Source organism: Theropithecus gelada, chromosome 11, assembly GCF_003255815.1.
Source record: "Theropithecus gelada isolate Dixy chromosome 11, Tgel_1.0, whole genome shotgun sequence".
NCBI lineage: Eukaryota > Metazoa > Chordata > Mammalia > Primates > Cercopithecidae > Theropithecus > Theropithecus gelada.
In genome coordinates, this window is record NC_037679.1 from 82129622 (window position 1) to 82146421 (window position 16800).

A 16800-nucleotide genomic window follows, 5' to 3' on the forward strand; every position below is an offset into this window, starting at 1 on the left:
GACAGGTGGATTACCTGAGGTCAGGAGTTTGAGACCAGCCTGGCCAACATGATGAAACCCCATCTCTATTAAAAATACAAAAGTCAGCTGGGTGCGGTGGCACGTGCCTGCAATCCCAGCTACTCGGGAGGCTGAGGCAGGAGAATCGCTTGAACGTGGGAGGTGGGGTTTGCAGTGAGCCGAGATCGCACCACAGCACTCTACCCTGGGAGACAGAGTGAGACTCCGTCTCAAAACAAAACAAAAAGCAAACATTAAAGAATTAACCTCCTTCTGACCTCCCTCTGCCATAACAAAAAATTTAAAAAATTTCCATATTATTATTTGAAATAGCAGCTCCTTACCTGGAGCCAGAAACAAATGGTCAGCAGCAAAGGCTGTGTCCAGAGTTTCTTCTCTGTGGAACTGTCTAGAATGCCAGGCCCCTGTTCCAGGCTGGGCTCAGGGAATAGAGGGAGCCAGGGAGGGAGGAGGTGGAGATGCCCGGCCGGCCGCTCAGGTCTGGGCCAGGTTCTCAGCCGGATGCACTGGCTTGCTGTTGGGTGGCTTAACAACTATTTTCAGTCAACAGAAGTCAGAACAGCTGCTTTCCATTTCTCCCAGGAAGTCTTTCTGAGACACAGCAGCACTTATCATGCCAGGGTTTGTTTAGTTTGTTTAGTGTTCCCTCCCCCACCCCTGAAGAAAATTCTAGTATTCAGAAATGTACATAGAACCATAAAACAAACACATGGAACCCACCGCTCAGGACTAGCCATTGCTAATGATTTCCGCTCTTTGCTTTGAGTCTTTTTTTTTTTTTTTTTTTTAGAAATATGGACTTTATTTTTTTGAGATGGAGTCTCACTCTGTGTCCAGGCTGGAGTGCAGTGGCACCATCTTGGCTCACTGCAACTTCTGCCTCCCGGGTTCAAGTGATTCTCCTGCCTCAGCCTACCGAGTAGCTGGGACTACAGGCATGTGCCACCATGCCCAGCTAATTTTTGTATTTTTAGTAGAGACCGGTTATGCTGTGCTGGCCAAGATGGTCTCGAACTCCTGGCCTCAAGTGTTCCACTCACCTCAGCCTCCCAAAGTGCTGGGATTACAGGTGTGAGCCACCGTGCCCGGCCAAGTCTATTTTTATTCTTTTTTTTTTTTTTTTTTTTGAGACGGAGTCTCGCTCTGTCGCCAAGGCTGGAGTGCGGTGGCCGGATCTCAGCTCACTGCAAGCTCCGCCTCCCGGGTTCCCGCCATTCTCCTGCCTCAGCCTCCCGGGTAGCTGGGACTACAGGCGCCCGCCACCTCGCCCGGCTAGTTTTTTGTATTTTTTGGTAGAGACGGGGTTTCACCGTGTTAGCCAGGCTGGTCTTGATCTCCTGACCTCGTGATCCGCCCGTCTCGGCCTCCCAAAGTGCTGGGATTACAGGCTTGAGCCACTGCACCCGGCCTCTATTTTTATTCTTAAAGAAGTAAGGTATTGCATATCTTCATGCTTTTGTCTCCAATCCCCAGACTCCAACACGAATTGGTTGTGTAGCCTTCCAATCTATTATTATTTTATTTAGAGAGAAGGTTGGGCTCTATCACCTGGGCTGGAGTGCAGTGGCGCAATTACGGGCTCACTGCAGCCTCGAACTCCTGGACTTAAGCGATTTTCCCACCTCAGCCTTCGGAGTAGCTGAGACTATAGGCACACGCCACCACACCTGGCTAATTTTTCTTCTTCTTCTTCTTCTTTTTTTTTTTTTTTTTAAGTTTTTAGTAGAGATGGGGTCTTGTTATGTTGCCCAGGCTGGTCTTTAACTCTTAGACTCAAGTGATCCACCTGCCTCAGCCTCCCAAAGTACTGGGACTACAGTTGGGAGCCACAGTGCTTGGCAATTTTTTTTTTTCTTGAGACAGGGTCTCACTCTGTGCCCAGGCTGGAGTGCAGTGGCGCAATCATGGCTCACTGCTGCCTCAACCTCCCAGGCTTAAGCAATCCTCCCGCTTCAGCCTCCTGAGTAGCTGAAACTACAGGCGTGCACCACTGTGTCCTGCCTTACGCCAATACTTTTTTTTTTTGAGACGGAGTCTCGCTCTGTCACCCAGGCTGGAGTGCAGTGGCGCGATCTCCGCTCACTGCAAGCTCCACCTCCCGGGTTCACGCCATTCTCCTGCCTCAGCCTCCCGAGTAGCTGGGACTACAGGTGCCCGCCACCATGCCAGGCTAGTTTTTTTTGTATTTTTAGTAGAGACGGGGTTTCACCGTGGTCTCAATCTCCTGACCTCGTGATCCACCTGCCTCGGCCTCCCAAAGTGCTGGGATTACAGGCGTGAGCCACCACGCCCGGCCACACCAATACTTCTTTTTTTTTTTTTTTTTTTTTTTTGAGACGGTGTCTCACTGTTTCCCCCAGGCTGGAGTGCAGTGGCGTGATCTCGGCTCACTGCAAGCTCTGCCTCCTGGGTTCACGCCATTCTCCCGCCTCAGCCTCCCAAGTAGCTGGGACTACAGGCGCCCGCCACCGTGCCCGGCTAATTTTTTGTATTTTTAGTAGAGACGGGGTTTCACCATGTTAGCCAGGATAGTCTCGATCTCCTGACCTCGTGATCCACCCGCCTCGGCCTCCCAAAGTGCTGGGATTACAGGCTTGAGCCACCGCGCCCGGCCCACACCAATACTTCTTATTGGTTAATTCTTAAATTCTTAATTGTTAATCCCAGCGGAGCAATGGTCCTTAACTCAGGGCCCCCTTACAGAGGAATTGTAAAATACCATGTTTCCCACAAATTGCATACAATGCTTTATGTGTATGGGTATTTTTCTAGGGAGAGTTTCTAGAATTTTCATAAATTTCCAAAGGGATTTATGACCCCAATAGGTCTGGAACAAAACCCTGAAGAGCCAGGGTCATTGGGCTTAGCCCTCCTCTGTGCTGTTTCTGTTTTCTCAGGCGTGGCTTTTGAAGCTGCCGACATGGGGTAAAGTTGACACAGACCAGTCCAGTTGACAGGGGAGCTGCAGCAGACAGCAGGGGGCATGGGGAAGGGGCTCTGCCCCGCAAGCTTCTTCGTGCACATCTTCATCCTGAAGTCATAACCAGGGTCCCTGTGGGCTCCTAGGACCCCAAGGCACCTCAGGGACCTCTCATGGCCCAGCAGCTGCCTCAGCCATTGACTTGGGCTGCTGTCTTCCTGGGATCGGGGTTGTCTTTAGCCCTGGCAAGTTGGAAACTGAAATACACTCTCCAGACAAAGGCAACAGCAGGGAGTCTGGGGACCTGGGTTCCAGCCTCAGCCATTCTGCTGAATACATTTATAACCCCGCAGTCATTTCTTTTCTCTGGGCCTCAGTTTCCCTGTCTGTTAACTGAGGTGATTGGACTGTATTCATTGTTTTCACACTGTGTTATGGTGTGTCCAAGAGTTCAGTCATCCCTTTCTTTTTCAAGTTTTGTAGAGACAGAGTCACGCTCTGTTGCCCAGGCTGCAGTGCAGTGGCACGATCATAGCTCACGGCAGCCTCAAACTCGTGGACTCAAGCGATCCTCCCACTTAAGCCTCCTGAGTAGCTGGAATTACAGGCATGGACCTCTATGCTCAGCTCAAACATTTCTTTTTTTTTTTTTTTTTTTTTTTGAGACGGAGTCTCGCTCTGTCGCCAAGGCTGGAGTACAGTGGCCGGATCTCAGCTCACTGCAAGCTCCGCCTCCCGAGGTTCACACCATTCTCCCGCCCCAGCCTCCCGAGTAGCTGGGACTACAGGCGCCCGCCACCTCGCCCAGCTAGTTTTTTGTATTTTTTAGTAGAGACGGGGTTTCACCGGGTTAGCCAGGATGGTCTCGATCTCCTGACCTCGTGATCCGCCCGTCTCAGCCTCCCAAAGTGCTGGGATTACAGGCTTGAGCCACCGCGCCCGGCCAGCTCAAACATTTCTTTAATGGCTGTTTACTGAGTACATACTATGTGTCAGCCACTGTTCTAGGCACTGGGGAATACAGCAGTGACCAAGACAAAATCTAATGTGGGAAAGAAACAATGACAGAGTAAACTAAGTTCGGGCACCAGGACTAACCCAGTCCTGGAGCGCTGTGCTCCTCTTCATTCTCTCTCATCCCTGCTTGTTTCCTCGTCTGTCTCTCTGGCCAACTGTGCTGTCCCCAAAGCCCTCGACTGCAATGACTTTCTCCTGGTTTACCTAGCACACTGTGTGGGACAGAAGGAGGACAGTGACATTTGCTAAATTGTAACAGAAAAAAGTCAGCTTTAAAAGTCATAACCCTCCACACCCACCAGGATGGTGACAATTTTTTATTGTTTGTTTTTGAAACAGGGTCTCACTCTGTCACCCAGGCTGCAGTGCAGTGGCATGATATCAGCTCACCACAACCTCCACCTCCCGGGTTCCAGCAATCCTCCCACTTCAGCTTCATTAACAGCTGAGACCACAGGTGTGTGCTACCATGCCCGGCTAGTTTTTGGATTTTTTAGTAGAGATGAGGTTTCACCACGTTGCCCAGGCTGGTCTTGAACTCCTGGGCTCAAGCAATCTGCCTGCCTCAGCCTCCCAAAGTGCTGGGATTACGGGTGCAAGCCACCATTCCCAGCCCTGGATGGTGATAATTAAAAACAAAATCAAAACCAGAAAATAACAAGTGTTGGTGAGGACGTGGGGGAAATTGCAACCCTTGTGGATTGTTGGTGGGAATGCAAAATGGTGCAGCTGCTGTGGAAGACAGTCTGGCAGTTCCTCAAAACGCTGAGCATAGAGTTCTCACGGGACCCAGCAATTCCACTCCCAGGCATCTACCCAAGAGAGGCAAAAGCAAACTCCCACAAAAAAACATGAATGTTGGGCCAGGCGCGGTGGCTCACACCTGTAATCCCAGCTACTCGGGAGGCTGAGGCAGGAGAATAGCGTGAACCTGGGAGGCGGAGCTTGCAATGAGCTGAGATCGCACCACTGCACTCCAGCCTGGGTGACAGAGTGAGACTCCCGTCAACAACAACAAAACATGAATGTTCCCAGCAGCACTATTCACAATAGCCCAAACGTGGAAACAGCCCAGATATCTACCAACAGATGAACGGATAAACAAAATGTGGCCTAGCCATGCAATAGGATATTATTCAGCCATAAAAAGGAATAAAGTGCTGATTCATGCCACAGCATGGTTGGACCTTGCACACATGATGAGAGAAGCCAGACACGAAAGGCCACATAGTATGGGGTTCCATGTACATGAAAAGGCCAGAGGGGCCAATCTGCAGAGCCAGATTTTAGATTGCTGGCAGCCAGGGGCTGTGTGGAGGAAGAATTGGGGAGTGGCTGTTAATGGGTATAGGGTTTTGTGTTAGGGTGATGAAAATGTCCTGGAACTGGATAATGATGATGGTTACACAACATCATAAATGTACTAGATGTCACGAATGATAAGTTTTATATCATCTGCATGTTGCTGCAGTAAAAACAATTTTAAAAACATTAGGATGGGCGCAGTGGCTCACACCTAAATCTCAGCACTTTGGGAGGCTGAGGCAGGTGGGTTACTTGAAGCCAGGAGTTCGAGACCAGCCTGGCCAACATGGTGAAACACTGTCTGTACTAAAAATACAAAAAAATTAGCTGGGTATGGTAGCAGGCGCCTGTAGTACCAGCTACTCAAAAGGCTGAGGCAGGATAATTACTTGAACCAGGGAGGCAGAGGTTGCAGTGAGCTAAGATTGTGCCACCGCACGCCAGCCTGGATGACAGAGAGAGATCCTGTCTCAAAAACAAAACAAAACACCCCACCAAAATAAAACAAACAAAAGAAAACATTAGATCTCTGGCCGGGTGTGGTGGCTCACGCCTATAAGCTCAACACTTTGTGAGGCCAAGGTGGGAGGATTGTTTGAGGCCAGGAGTTTGAGACCAGCCTGTTCAACAGAGCAAGGCCCTGTCTCTACAAACAAACAAACAAAAAAAGAATTAGCTGGGCATGGTGATGTTCACCTGTAGCCCCAGCTACTCTGAAGGCTGAGGTGGGAGGATCACTTGAGCCCAGAAGGTTGGGGCTATAGTGAGCCGTGACAGCACCTCTGCATTCCAGTCTGGGCAATAGAGCAAGAACCTGCCTCTAAAACAAACAAACAAACAAACAAACAACAACAAAAAAACACTCCTATCTTAAATGTAATGTGGGACCCTGGAACAGAAAGAGGACATTAGTGAGAAAACTAGTGACACACAAATACAGCTTGCAGTTTCACTGATAGTGACATGCTGTGTTGGTTTCCTAGTTGTGACAAATATACCCCAGTACCGTGGGATTTTAAGACAAGAGGAAACTGTGAGGGGCGGGCCATAGGGAACTTTCTGTATTGTCTTGTGACTTTTCTGTAAATCTAAAATTATTTCAAAATTAAACTTTTTTTTTTTTGAGACAGAATCGCTCTGTCACCCATGATGGAGTGTAGTGACGGCGATCTCAGCTCACTGAAACCTCTGCCTCCTGGATTCAAGCAATTCTCCTGCCTCAGCCTCCCGAGTAGCTGGGACTAAAGGAGTGCGCCACCACGCCTAGCTAATTTTTGTTATTTTTAGTAGAGACAGGGTTTCACCATGTTGGCCAGGCTGGTCTTGAACTCCTGACCTCGTGATCCACCCACCTCGGCCTCCCAAAGTGCTGGGATTACAGGCATGAGCCACTGCACCTGGCCTAAACATTACTTTTCTAAAACTCCTATGTATCTCCTAAAAAGAAGCTAGTTCAGTCTCTGGAAGGTTCTTTTGTCTGCCTATGGCACACTTTTGGGTGTGGGTTTACAAATCAAGGCGCTGGAGCTGACTCCATAGGAGAGGGAGAAGAATTTGGAATTCTCAGCCTGAAAGTGGAGGGATGAGAAGAGACGGGCAGATGGGAGAGGAGCTCAGACTGGAACGGGGCTGGGCTGGGGCCAGCTGCTTGGGAGGGACTTTGCAGAACAGGAATATCCAACACTGACACTGTAAACTAGAGACCCGCAGGCTGGAGAGCACCCCTACACCTGTGCCGTGTTGTCCTTGGTTGTGTCAAAATAATTTGAGCCAATACATAAAAAACAGCTGATCTCACATGAAAACTGGAATTTCCAACTTCTCTGGAAACATCTGAAGATATGCTAAGTCTCTGAAAACTTAACCCCCTCTGCTTCCTAAAATCGAAAAGGAAGTCCTGAGGTTACCTTCAACCAATTGCAAGTTCCCCTCTGTAGCAGGCTGAGTGGTGGCCCCAAAAGCTTCCCTTGTCAAACCCCTGAATCTGTAAAGTGACCATATTTGGAAAAAAGGGTCTTTGCAGATGCAATTGAGTTAAGGACCTCTAGAGGAGATTAGCCCAGACTCTCTAGGTGGCCTCTAAATCCAATGACAAGTGCTTTTATAAGAGAAAGGCAAGGCTGGCCGGGCATGGTGACTCACGCCTATAATCCCAGCACTTTGGGAGGTCGAGGTGGGCAGGTCATCTGAGTTCGAGACCAGCCTGGCCCACAAAGTGAAACCCGTCTTTACTAAAAATACAAAAATGAGCCAGGTGTGGTGATGGGTGCCTGTAGTCCCAGTTACTCAGGAGGCTGAGGCAGGAGAATCGCTTGAACTTGGGAGGTGGAGGTTGTAGTAAGCCAAGATTGTGCCACTGCACTCCAGCCTGGGTGACAGAGCAAGGCTCTGTCTCAAAAAAAAAAGAAAAAATAAATTGAAATACTACTCTACCAGTTGGCACAGAGCCCTTCCCCTGCGACCCAGACTTCTTCACAATTCAGCAAGTAACAATAACTGCCGCAGGGGTCTTCCCGTGTCCGGGCCCAAACCTCCCTGCGGATCGAGCTGTCCTGCCGGGTAATATTTCTTTGCTGCATGGATTGGGGTGGGTGTTGGGTGCCTGGACCCCGATGGAAAAGAACAGGTGGCATTTGCTGGGCCTCAGTTCAGCTGTCACGGGAAGAACAGAGGCCCCTGGGATTTCGAGGCAACGTCTCTATTCCCCTGCACAATCCCCGTGGAGACAGGCAGACAGGAATGTCTGCACCAGAGACCCTGGGATGGGAGGAGTGCAGATGGGGCTCCCAGACACAGGAGGAGGCCCTGGACCACCCAAAGTCTCTCTGCAACTCCACCAGAGAGGGCTGAGAGGAGAGCTGTGGTCTGGTAGAAAAACCTAACTGGGCAATGAGGCAGTTGGCCCAAGGAGAAGTCAGAGGTTAGGGGTAAGAGGTAGTACACTTTATTGACTGGGTTCTCCCAACATGTTGCAACCTCTGGCAAAGTCAGACCCTGGGCTTTGCCACCATCCCATCCACCAAAGACAGAAGAGAACACATCTCATGAACATCCACATGGCCTCCAGACAGCAGAGCGCAGGGGCAGGTGTGGGGAGGGAGGCTGCCAGCCAGGGGTGGGTGGACGAGGGGCGAAAGCGCCGGGTGCCAGGCTGGGGGCACCCCTGAGGCCCCGCCAGACCTGGCCAGCCCCTCACTCCCCCAGTCGAGGTTTAGTGTGGTTCACAGTGAGACTGGCTTAGATTGGCAGCGGGCGATGGTAGACAGATGCCCTCCACGCTCCCCACCCGCCCTGGCCGGACTCACAGAGCTGGCAAGAGGGAGAGACGGAAAATCCCGTTCCCTGTGTCTCCCTCTGGGACAGGGAAGCCCCTTCTCTGGGGGGGTAAAGAGGAGAGGCCTAGTCTCTTGACATCCCCCAGGCTACTAAGTAAGGGCCATTCACTCCTGGCTCAGAAGTTTCTAGAACATCTTGGTGAATGTGCCCGCCATTACTCCCAATTAGAAAAAGGTGTTTGAAATCTAGGAGTTGACTGGGGTGCCTCAAACCAAGCAGTAAAAACCCTGGTAAGATCTAGGTTTAAAAAGGCAGCTCTACCTTTGCTTAGGAGGCTGGGGAGGTCCGTGAAGGCGTTGGCTCAGGGCAGCAGGGGTAGGGAGTGCCCTGGGAATGGGGCGGGGACCAGGGGCAAGATGCAGGAAGCGGTGATCCATGGGACATGGCAGGTCGCCCTCCAGTGCTGGAGGCCTGGGCTTGGAGGGCAGCTGGGGGCCACCAGGGGCCTCCATGGGCACATCTGCCAGGCAGGCACCGGGGCCTCTGCCCCACCGGGAGAAGCAGGGGCCCCCCATCAGGCCTTGTGACTGCCGTTAGCTGCAGGCTCCTTGTGGCCAGCTGTGAAGTCCACGGCGGGCTCAAGCCCCAGCATCTGCCGCTGCACCAGCTTGGCATAGAGGCCACCCTGGGCCAGCAGCTGCTGGTGGGTGCCCTGCTGCACTACGCGGCCCTTGTCCAGCACCACAATGAGGTGCGCGTGCTCCACAGTGCTCAGCCGGTGCGCGATGATGAGTACCGTGTGCTTCTGCAGGTTGCCGTGGATGGCCTGCTGGATCTGCGGGGACAGTGGGGACCTGGCTTGCATGGCACAGACGCCCCACCCGCAACCGCGCTCCATGCCACCGCCTATGGGCTGAAGCTTAACCTCTTTGAGGCTCAGTTCATAAAGGATGGCCAGCTTCCTGGGTTTTTCTTAAAGGGAGACAGCCCAGGGCCAGACACAGGGAGGCACCTGGTGAATGAGGGATCAGCCCTACCCTGGCCCTGTAGTCTTCTGGCCCCTCCCTTCCCCCACCTTTTTTTTTTTTTTTTTTGACTAAGTCTTGCTGTCACCCAGACTGGAGTGCAGTGGTGTGATCTCAGCTCACTGCTACCTCTGCCTCGTGGGTTCAATTGATTTTCATGCCTCAGCCTCCCAAGTAGCTGGGGGATTACAGGTACACACCATCATGCCCAGCTAATTTTGTTTTGTATTTTTAGTAGAGGTGGGGTTTCGCTATGTTGGCCAAGCTGGTCTCGAACTCCTGACCTCAAGTGACCAGCCTCCCTCCTTTTTCTTTTCTTTTTGAGACAGAGTCTCTCTCTGTGGCCCAGGCTGGCGTGCAATGGCGTGATCACGGCTCACTGCATCCTCAACCTCCTGGCCTCAAGGAATCCTCCTGCCTCAGCCTTCCAAGTAGCTGGGACCACAGGCATGCACCATCATGCCCAGCTAATTTTTGTATTCTTTTGTAGAGACAGGTGTCCCACTATGTTACCCAGGCTGGTCTTGAACTCCTGGCCCCAAGCCATCCTCCCGCATTGGCCTCCTAAAGTGCCAGGATTATAGGTGTGAGCCACTACACCCAGCCTCTGTTTAATTTTTTTTAAACCTAAAACCACTCTAAAAAATAAAGCCACTGGAAGCAGTGGCTCACACCTTTAATCCCAGCACTTTGGGAGGCCAAGGCAGGTGGATCCCTTGAGCTCAGGAGTTTGAGACCAGCCTGGGCAACATGGCGAAACCCTATCTCTACAAAAAATACAAAAATTTAGCTGTGTGTGGTGGCGTGCTGCTGTAGTCCCAGCTACTTAGGAGGCTGGGAGATGGGAGCATCACTTGAGCCCGGGAGAACCGTGATTGTGCCACTGCACACCAGCCTGGGTGACGGAGTGAGGCCCTGTCTCAAAACAAAAAAAACCAACAACAACAAAAATAAAGCCTATTAATTTTTACAAACAATCCAAACTCCGTACTAGAGGCCGAGGAGTTTGCCTCCCTGCGACTTTGTCCTCACCCCTCTCCGTTCAATCCCCACCCACCAGCCACACTGACCTTAAGGCTTTGAACTTGCCAAGCTCATTCCCCACTCCGGGCCTTTGCACCTGCTGACCCTTCCTCCTGGCACGTTCTTACCTCCAGAACTCTCCACCACTGACTTCTTTTCTTTCATGTCTCAGCTCAGATGGCACCTGATGGCCTTGGTTCTAACGGTGAGAACCACAGAACTCTTGGCACATGGTGACTCCATCCAAACCGCTGTGCCAAGTAACCAAACTCTAGTATGGCTTCTAGCAGCAGAAAGCCATATCCCTGGGATGACCACAGCCCCCATTCAAGTGCCTGTGTGAGAAAGCTCAGCTTGGCAAGGAGAATTTGCTGTGTTTTAGTCAATACCTGCTGACTGGCCCCAACCTCTTTTTCTTGGAGTGTTTACTAAAAAGGGCTTACAACTGTGACTCCTTCCTCTGTCCCTCTGAGATGTGTATGTGATCTCCTGTATCTCAGAAGTGTCTCTCTTAAGGACCTGAAAGCCATGCCCTTGAAATGGACAGCTAGACACAGGTGGCCTCCTGGCTGTCCCCTGGGCTTGCTTTTATTTTTCCTGGGGGCCTCTTCCTGCTCCGCTCTCTACCCCCTCATTCTCCCTTTAAAATGCCCGTCACCACCAAATTGGGATGGCACATGGCTCCTTTCCCACTGTCAGGAGTCACTGCATAAAATCTGTTTCTATGACTTCTACTGGCGGCCAGTTGTGCTCATCTTTGACAACGGTGTCCCCTCCCAGTCTCCTGGTGCCCCAAGACTGTTTCATTTGCTTCGTAGCACAGGCCACGGGGTGAATGCATGCTTGTTTCCTTTTTTTTTTTTTTGAGACGAAGTCTTGCTCTGTCGCCCAGGCTGGAGTGCAGTGGTGTGATCTCGGCTCACCGCAAACTCCACCTCCTGGGTTCAAGCCATTTTCCTTCCTCAGCCTCCCAAGTAGCTGGGATTACAGGTGCCCGCCACCACACCCAGCTAATTTTTGTATTTTTAGTAGAGATAGGGTTTCACCATGTTGACCAGGCTGGTCTCGAACACCTGACCTCGTGATCTGCTGGCCTCGGCCTCCCGAAGTGCTGGGATTACAGGCGTGAGCCACCACGCCTGGCATTCCTTGTTTCTTATCTGCCTTCCCCACTGGAATGGAAACACCGTGGGGACAAGGGTCTTGGTCTGGTCAGCCTACCACGATAACCCCAGAACGGTGCCTGGTGCCTGGAAAGAGCTCAGGAACTCTCTGTGTAATAAGTGCATCAATCTGCGGATAGACTGAGATTGCTAGCCATCTACAAATACATGACTGGGCCCACCTGACCAGTGAGAATGAAACTCAGAGGGGAAGCACTAGCTTGAGGTCACACGGTTATAAACTGCAGGACGGAGCTGCTAGTCCAGGTCTCCCCATTCTGTTTTTTGTTTTTGTTGGTTTGTTTGTTTTTTGAGACGGAGTCTCGCTCTGTTGCCAAGGCTGCAGTGCAATGGTACAATCTTGGCTCACTGCAACCTCTGCTTCCAGGTTCCAGCTATTCTCCTGTCTCAGTCTCCCAAGTAGCTAGGATTACAGGCACCCACCACCACACCTGGCTGACTTTTGTATTTTTAGTAGAGATGGGGTTTCACCATGTTGTCCCGGCTGGTCTTGAACTCCTGACCTCAGGTGATCCGCCCGCCTCAGCCTCCCAAAGTGCTGGGATTATAGGTGTGAACCACTGCACCCAGGCTTTTTTTTTTTTTTTTTTGAGATGGAGTCTCACTCTGTCACCCAGGCTAGAGTGTAGTGGCACAATCTCAGCTCACTGCAACCTCCATCTCCCGGGTTCAAGTGATTCTCCTGCCTCAGCCTCCTGAGTAGCTGGGGTTACAGGCATACACCACCATGCCCAGCTAATTTTTGTATTTTTAGTAGAGACAGGGTTTTACCATGTTGACCAGGCTGGTCTCGAACTTCAGACCTCAAGTGATCCGCCTGCCTTGGCCTCCCAAAGTGCTGGGATTACAGGCGTGAGCCACCATACCGTGCCTGTTTTGTTTGTGTTTGTTTGTTTGAGCCAGATGGAGTCTGGCTCTGTCGCCCAGGCTGGAGTGCCGTGGCACGATCTCGGCTCACTGCAACCTCCACCTCCCAGGTTCAAGCAATTCTCCTGCCTCAGCCTCCCAAGTAGCTGGGATTACAGGTATGTGCTACCACGCCTGGCTAGTTTTTGTATTTCTAGTAGAGACGTGGTTTCACCATGTTGGCCAGCCTGGTCTCCAACTCCTGACCTGAGGTGATCCACCTGCTTTGGCCTCCCAAAGTGCTGGGATTACAGGCGTGAGCCACCGCTCATGACCCAGGTCTCCCCATTCTGATTCCTTCTCTCGCCCCACACCATACAGCTCTGCCTGGAGCCTGAAGGCTGGGCCCAGAGTGGCTCCTGGTTCCCCACTCTCAACACCAGGAATTCACCAGCCCAGGAGGCTGACAGCCTGGGAGAGCTTCTGGGGCCCGTCTCTTCTCAGCACCCATCTGCAGGGTGATGGGGGCTCTGGCCGCCTGGAGCCGCTCCTGCCCCGGCATTGCCCACCGCCCTGTGACTCACCAGATACTCGCTCTCGGCATCCAAAGCGCTGGTGGCTTCATCCAGGATGAGGACCGGGGGGTTCCGAACCAGAGCCCGGGCCATGGCCACCCGCTGCTTCTGGCCACCTGACAGCTGGGCGCCCTTCTCCCCTGTCTCTGTATGGTGGAGACACAGAGACAATTTAGCAACAGGTGAGGCCAGGCAGCCCTGGGGAAGAGTGAGGGGCCCTGCCCTGCAGCTGTGCAAAGGGCCGGCTGGAACCCACAGCTTGAAAGCTCATGAAATGATGTTCCCCTCACCCAACTCATCAGGGGCATGCAGATTAAGCCTACATGTGAATTGATACCAAGTTACCAATTTTCACCCATTCATTTGGCAGAAACCCAAACATCTGACAGTACACAGTGCAGGTGAGGCTGCGGGGAGACAGGCCCTCACCCATCCTCCTGGAGAAGGGGAGTTGGAGCAAGTCCCATGGCTTGAAGAGCTGCAGCCATCACCCTGGGTCTGAGTCTGTGCAGTGAAAAGGTTGTGTGTATTCACCACAGATGTGCGGCCTATGGCCCAGCAAGCCCACCTGGACCAGTTTTCCCCATGGACCAACTTCCTCCCATGCACAACAATATAGACACAGGTCACGCATGACTCACAGCACTGTTATTGCAAAAAATAAAACAAATAGACTCAAATGTCCATCAACAGGAAATGGAGTCAATAAATTATTATTATTTTAGAGACAGGGTCTCACTCTCTCACCCATGCTAGAGTGCAGTAGTGAATCATTGCTTACTGTAGCCTCAAACTTCTTGGTTCAAGCAATCCTCCAGCCTCAGCCTTCTGAGTAACTGAGAATACAGGTGCATGACACCACACCTGGTTAACTTAAAATATTTTTCTATAGAGGTGGGGTCTCACTACACTGCCCAAGCTGTTCTCAAACCCCTGGCCTCAAGCGATCCTCTTGCCTTGGCCTCCAAAGTGCTGGGATTACAGGCGTGAGCCACTGCACCTGGACATGCCACCAGCTCTTTATTATTTCATTTTGCTTTCATTGAGATAAAACTGACATAACATAAACATAACCATTGTAAAGTGAATAATCTGGGCTGGGCGCAGTAGCTCACGCTTGCAATCCCAGCACTTTGGGAGGCTGAGGCGGGCAGATCACAAGGTCAGGAGATCAAGACCATCCTGGCTAACATGGCGAAACCCTGTCTCTACTAAAAATACAAAAAATTAGCCAGGTGTGGTGGCACATGCTTGTAATCTCAGCTACTCGGGAGGCTGAGGCAAGAGAATCACTTGAACCCAGGAGGCAGAGGTTGCCGTGAGCTGAGATCGCGCTACTGCACTCCAGCCTGAGTGACAGAGTGGGACTCCATCTCAAAAAAAAAGTGAATAATCCAGTGACATTTAGTGCATTCACAGTGTTGCATAACTACCACCTCTGTTTAATTCTAAAACATTATTTTAAAATATTTATTATATAAATTAATTAGAACCACTTAAGTTCATATTAATTAGGTAACGTTTAAAAAAATAGTATATTTAGTATATTTTTATTTAGAAATTATTTTAAATTGACAAGTAAAAATAGTTCATATTTAATGGTGTACAATGTGATGCTCTGAAATACATATATACTGTGGAATGGCTAAATCAAGCCAGTTAACATATGCATTGTCTCACATATTTATCACTTATTTTTAGAGGGAACACTTAAAATCTACTCTCTTAGCTATTTTCAAGTACACAGTACACTGTTATTAACTATAGCTGGCCAGGCATGTTGGCTCACACCTGAAATCCCACCAATTTGGGAGGCCGAGGCGGGCGGATCACCTGAGGTCAGGAGTTCGAGACCAGCCTGGCCGACATGGTGAAACCCCGTCTCTACTAATAATACAAAAAAAATTAGCCAGGCGTGGTGGCGGGCACTTGTAATCCCAGCTACTCGGGAGGCTGAGGCAGGAGAATGGCTTGAACCTGGGAGGCAGAGGTTGCAGTGAGGTGAGATTGCTTCACTACACTCCAGCCTGGGCGACAGAGTGAGACTGTCTCAATTAAACAAACAAACAAGGCCGGGCGCGGTGGCTCAAGCCTGTAATCCCAGCACTTTGGGAGGCCGAGACGGGCGGATCACGAGGTCAGGAGATCGAGACCATCCTGGCTGACACGGTGAAACCCCGTCTCTACTAAAAAAATACGAAAACTTAGCCGGGCGAGGTGGTGGGCCCCTGTAGTCCCAGCTACTCGGGAGGCTGAGGCAGGAGAATGGCGTAAACCCGGGAGGTGGAGCTTGCAGTGAGCTGAGATCCGGCCACTGCATTCCAGCCTGGGCGACAGAGCAAGACTCCGTCTCAAAAACAAACAAACAAACAAACAAACAAACAAAAAACTATAGTCAACAGGTCTCTTGACCTTATTCCTAAATGAAAATTTTTATCTTTTGATCAACATCTCCCCAATCCCCCCTATACATTGTATATATTTAATTATTGAAAAGGGGCTATTCGTGTGATTCAAAAATCTAAAAATATAGGCTGGGCACAATGGCTCATGCCTGTAATCCCAGCACTTTGGGAGGCAGGAGGATTGCATGAGCCCAGGAGTTTGAGACCAGCCCGGGAAACATAGCAAGACCCCATCTCTACAACAAAAATAAAAAATGGGGCAGGAGGATAGCTCGAGCCCAAGAGGTTGAGGGTGCAATGAGCCGTGATCACGCCACTGCACTCCCACCTGAGTGACAGAGCAAGACCCTGCCTCAAAAAAAAAAAAAAATTCTAAAAATATATAAAACTATAAATAAGTCGGGCATGGTGGCTCATGCCTGTAATCCCAGCACTTTGGGAAACTGAGGTGGGCGGATCACGCGGTCAGGAGATCGAGACCATCCTGGCTAATATGGTGAAACCCCATCTCTACTAAAAATACAAAAAAATTAGCCAGGCTTGGTGGCGGGCACCTGTAGTCCCAGCTACTCGGGAGGCTGAGGCAGGAGAATGGTGTGAACCCGGGAGGTGGAGCCTGCAGTGAGCCGAGATCGCTCCACTGCACTCTAGCCTGGGTGACAGAGCAAGACTCCATCTCAAAAAAAAAAAAAACAAAAAACTATAAATAATGAAAAGTTTAAGTCCTTTCTTCAGTTCCCTCCTGCTCCCACCAAAACTTCTTTCATTAGTTGCTTACACGTCCTTATCGAGTTTCTTTATGCAAATATGAACATGTTATTTTTATCTCCCTGATCCTTTAATAGGAAAAATCAACAGCTCGTTATACTCTGCACCTGGCTCTTTTCACTTAGCATCATATCTCAGTGACCTTTCTATACTGATATATGGAGAGCTGCCTCCTCCTCTGCCTCCACCTCCTCCTCCTCCTTCTACTTCCTCTTTTTCCCAGCAGCATAATATTCCAGTGTATGGGCTTCTGTAATAATTTAGTTAGTACATACTTTGGTGAGTCAGAGCACAGTGGCTCATGCCTGTAATCCCAGCCCTTTGGGGATTGCAGGAAGATTGCTTGAGCCCAGGAGGTCGAGTCTAGCCTGGGTAACGTAGCGGGACCCCATCTTCACAAAAAGAGAGCAGGTAGCAGAGGGCAGTCCTTAACCC

The 16800-nt window shown here is 50.6% G+C and overlaps 1 protein-coding gene across 4 annotated transcripts in view; it reads right to left on the bottom strand.

The window, feature by feature from the left end:
* Positions 1-3885: 3885 nt before the first annotated feature.
* The window catches only part of ABCB9 (ATP binding cassette subfamily B member 9), a 43547-nt gene continuing 30632 nt past the window's right edge, over positions 3886-16800 (bottom strand). For 3 of the 4 annotated variants that reach the window (XM_025401686.1, XM_025401687.1, XM_025401685.1), the window contains 2 exons: positions 13202-13338; positions 8185-9374 (listed from right to left, as the gene is read on the bottom strand). In XM_025401686.1, the coding sequence (XP_025257471.1) occupies positions 9114-9374; positions 13202-13338 (398 nt within the window). In that variant the 3' untranslated portion in view covers positions 8185-9113. Of the gene's footprint in view, positions 4171-8184; positions 9375-13201; positions 13339-16800 lie in introns of those variants that run through there. The other variant, XM_025401689.1, reaches the window with a different exon arrangement.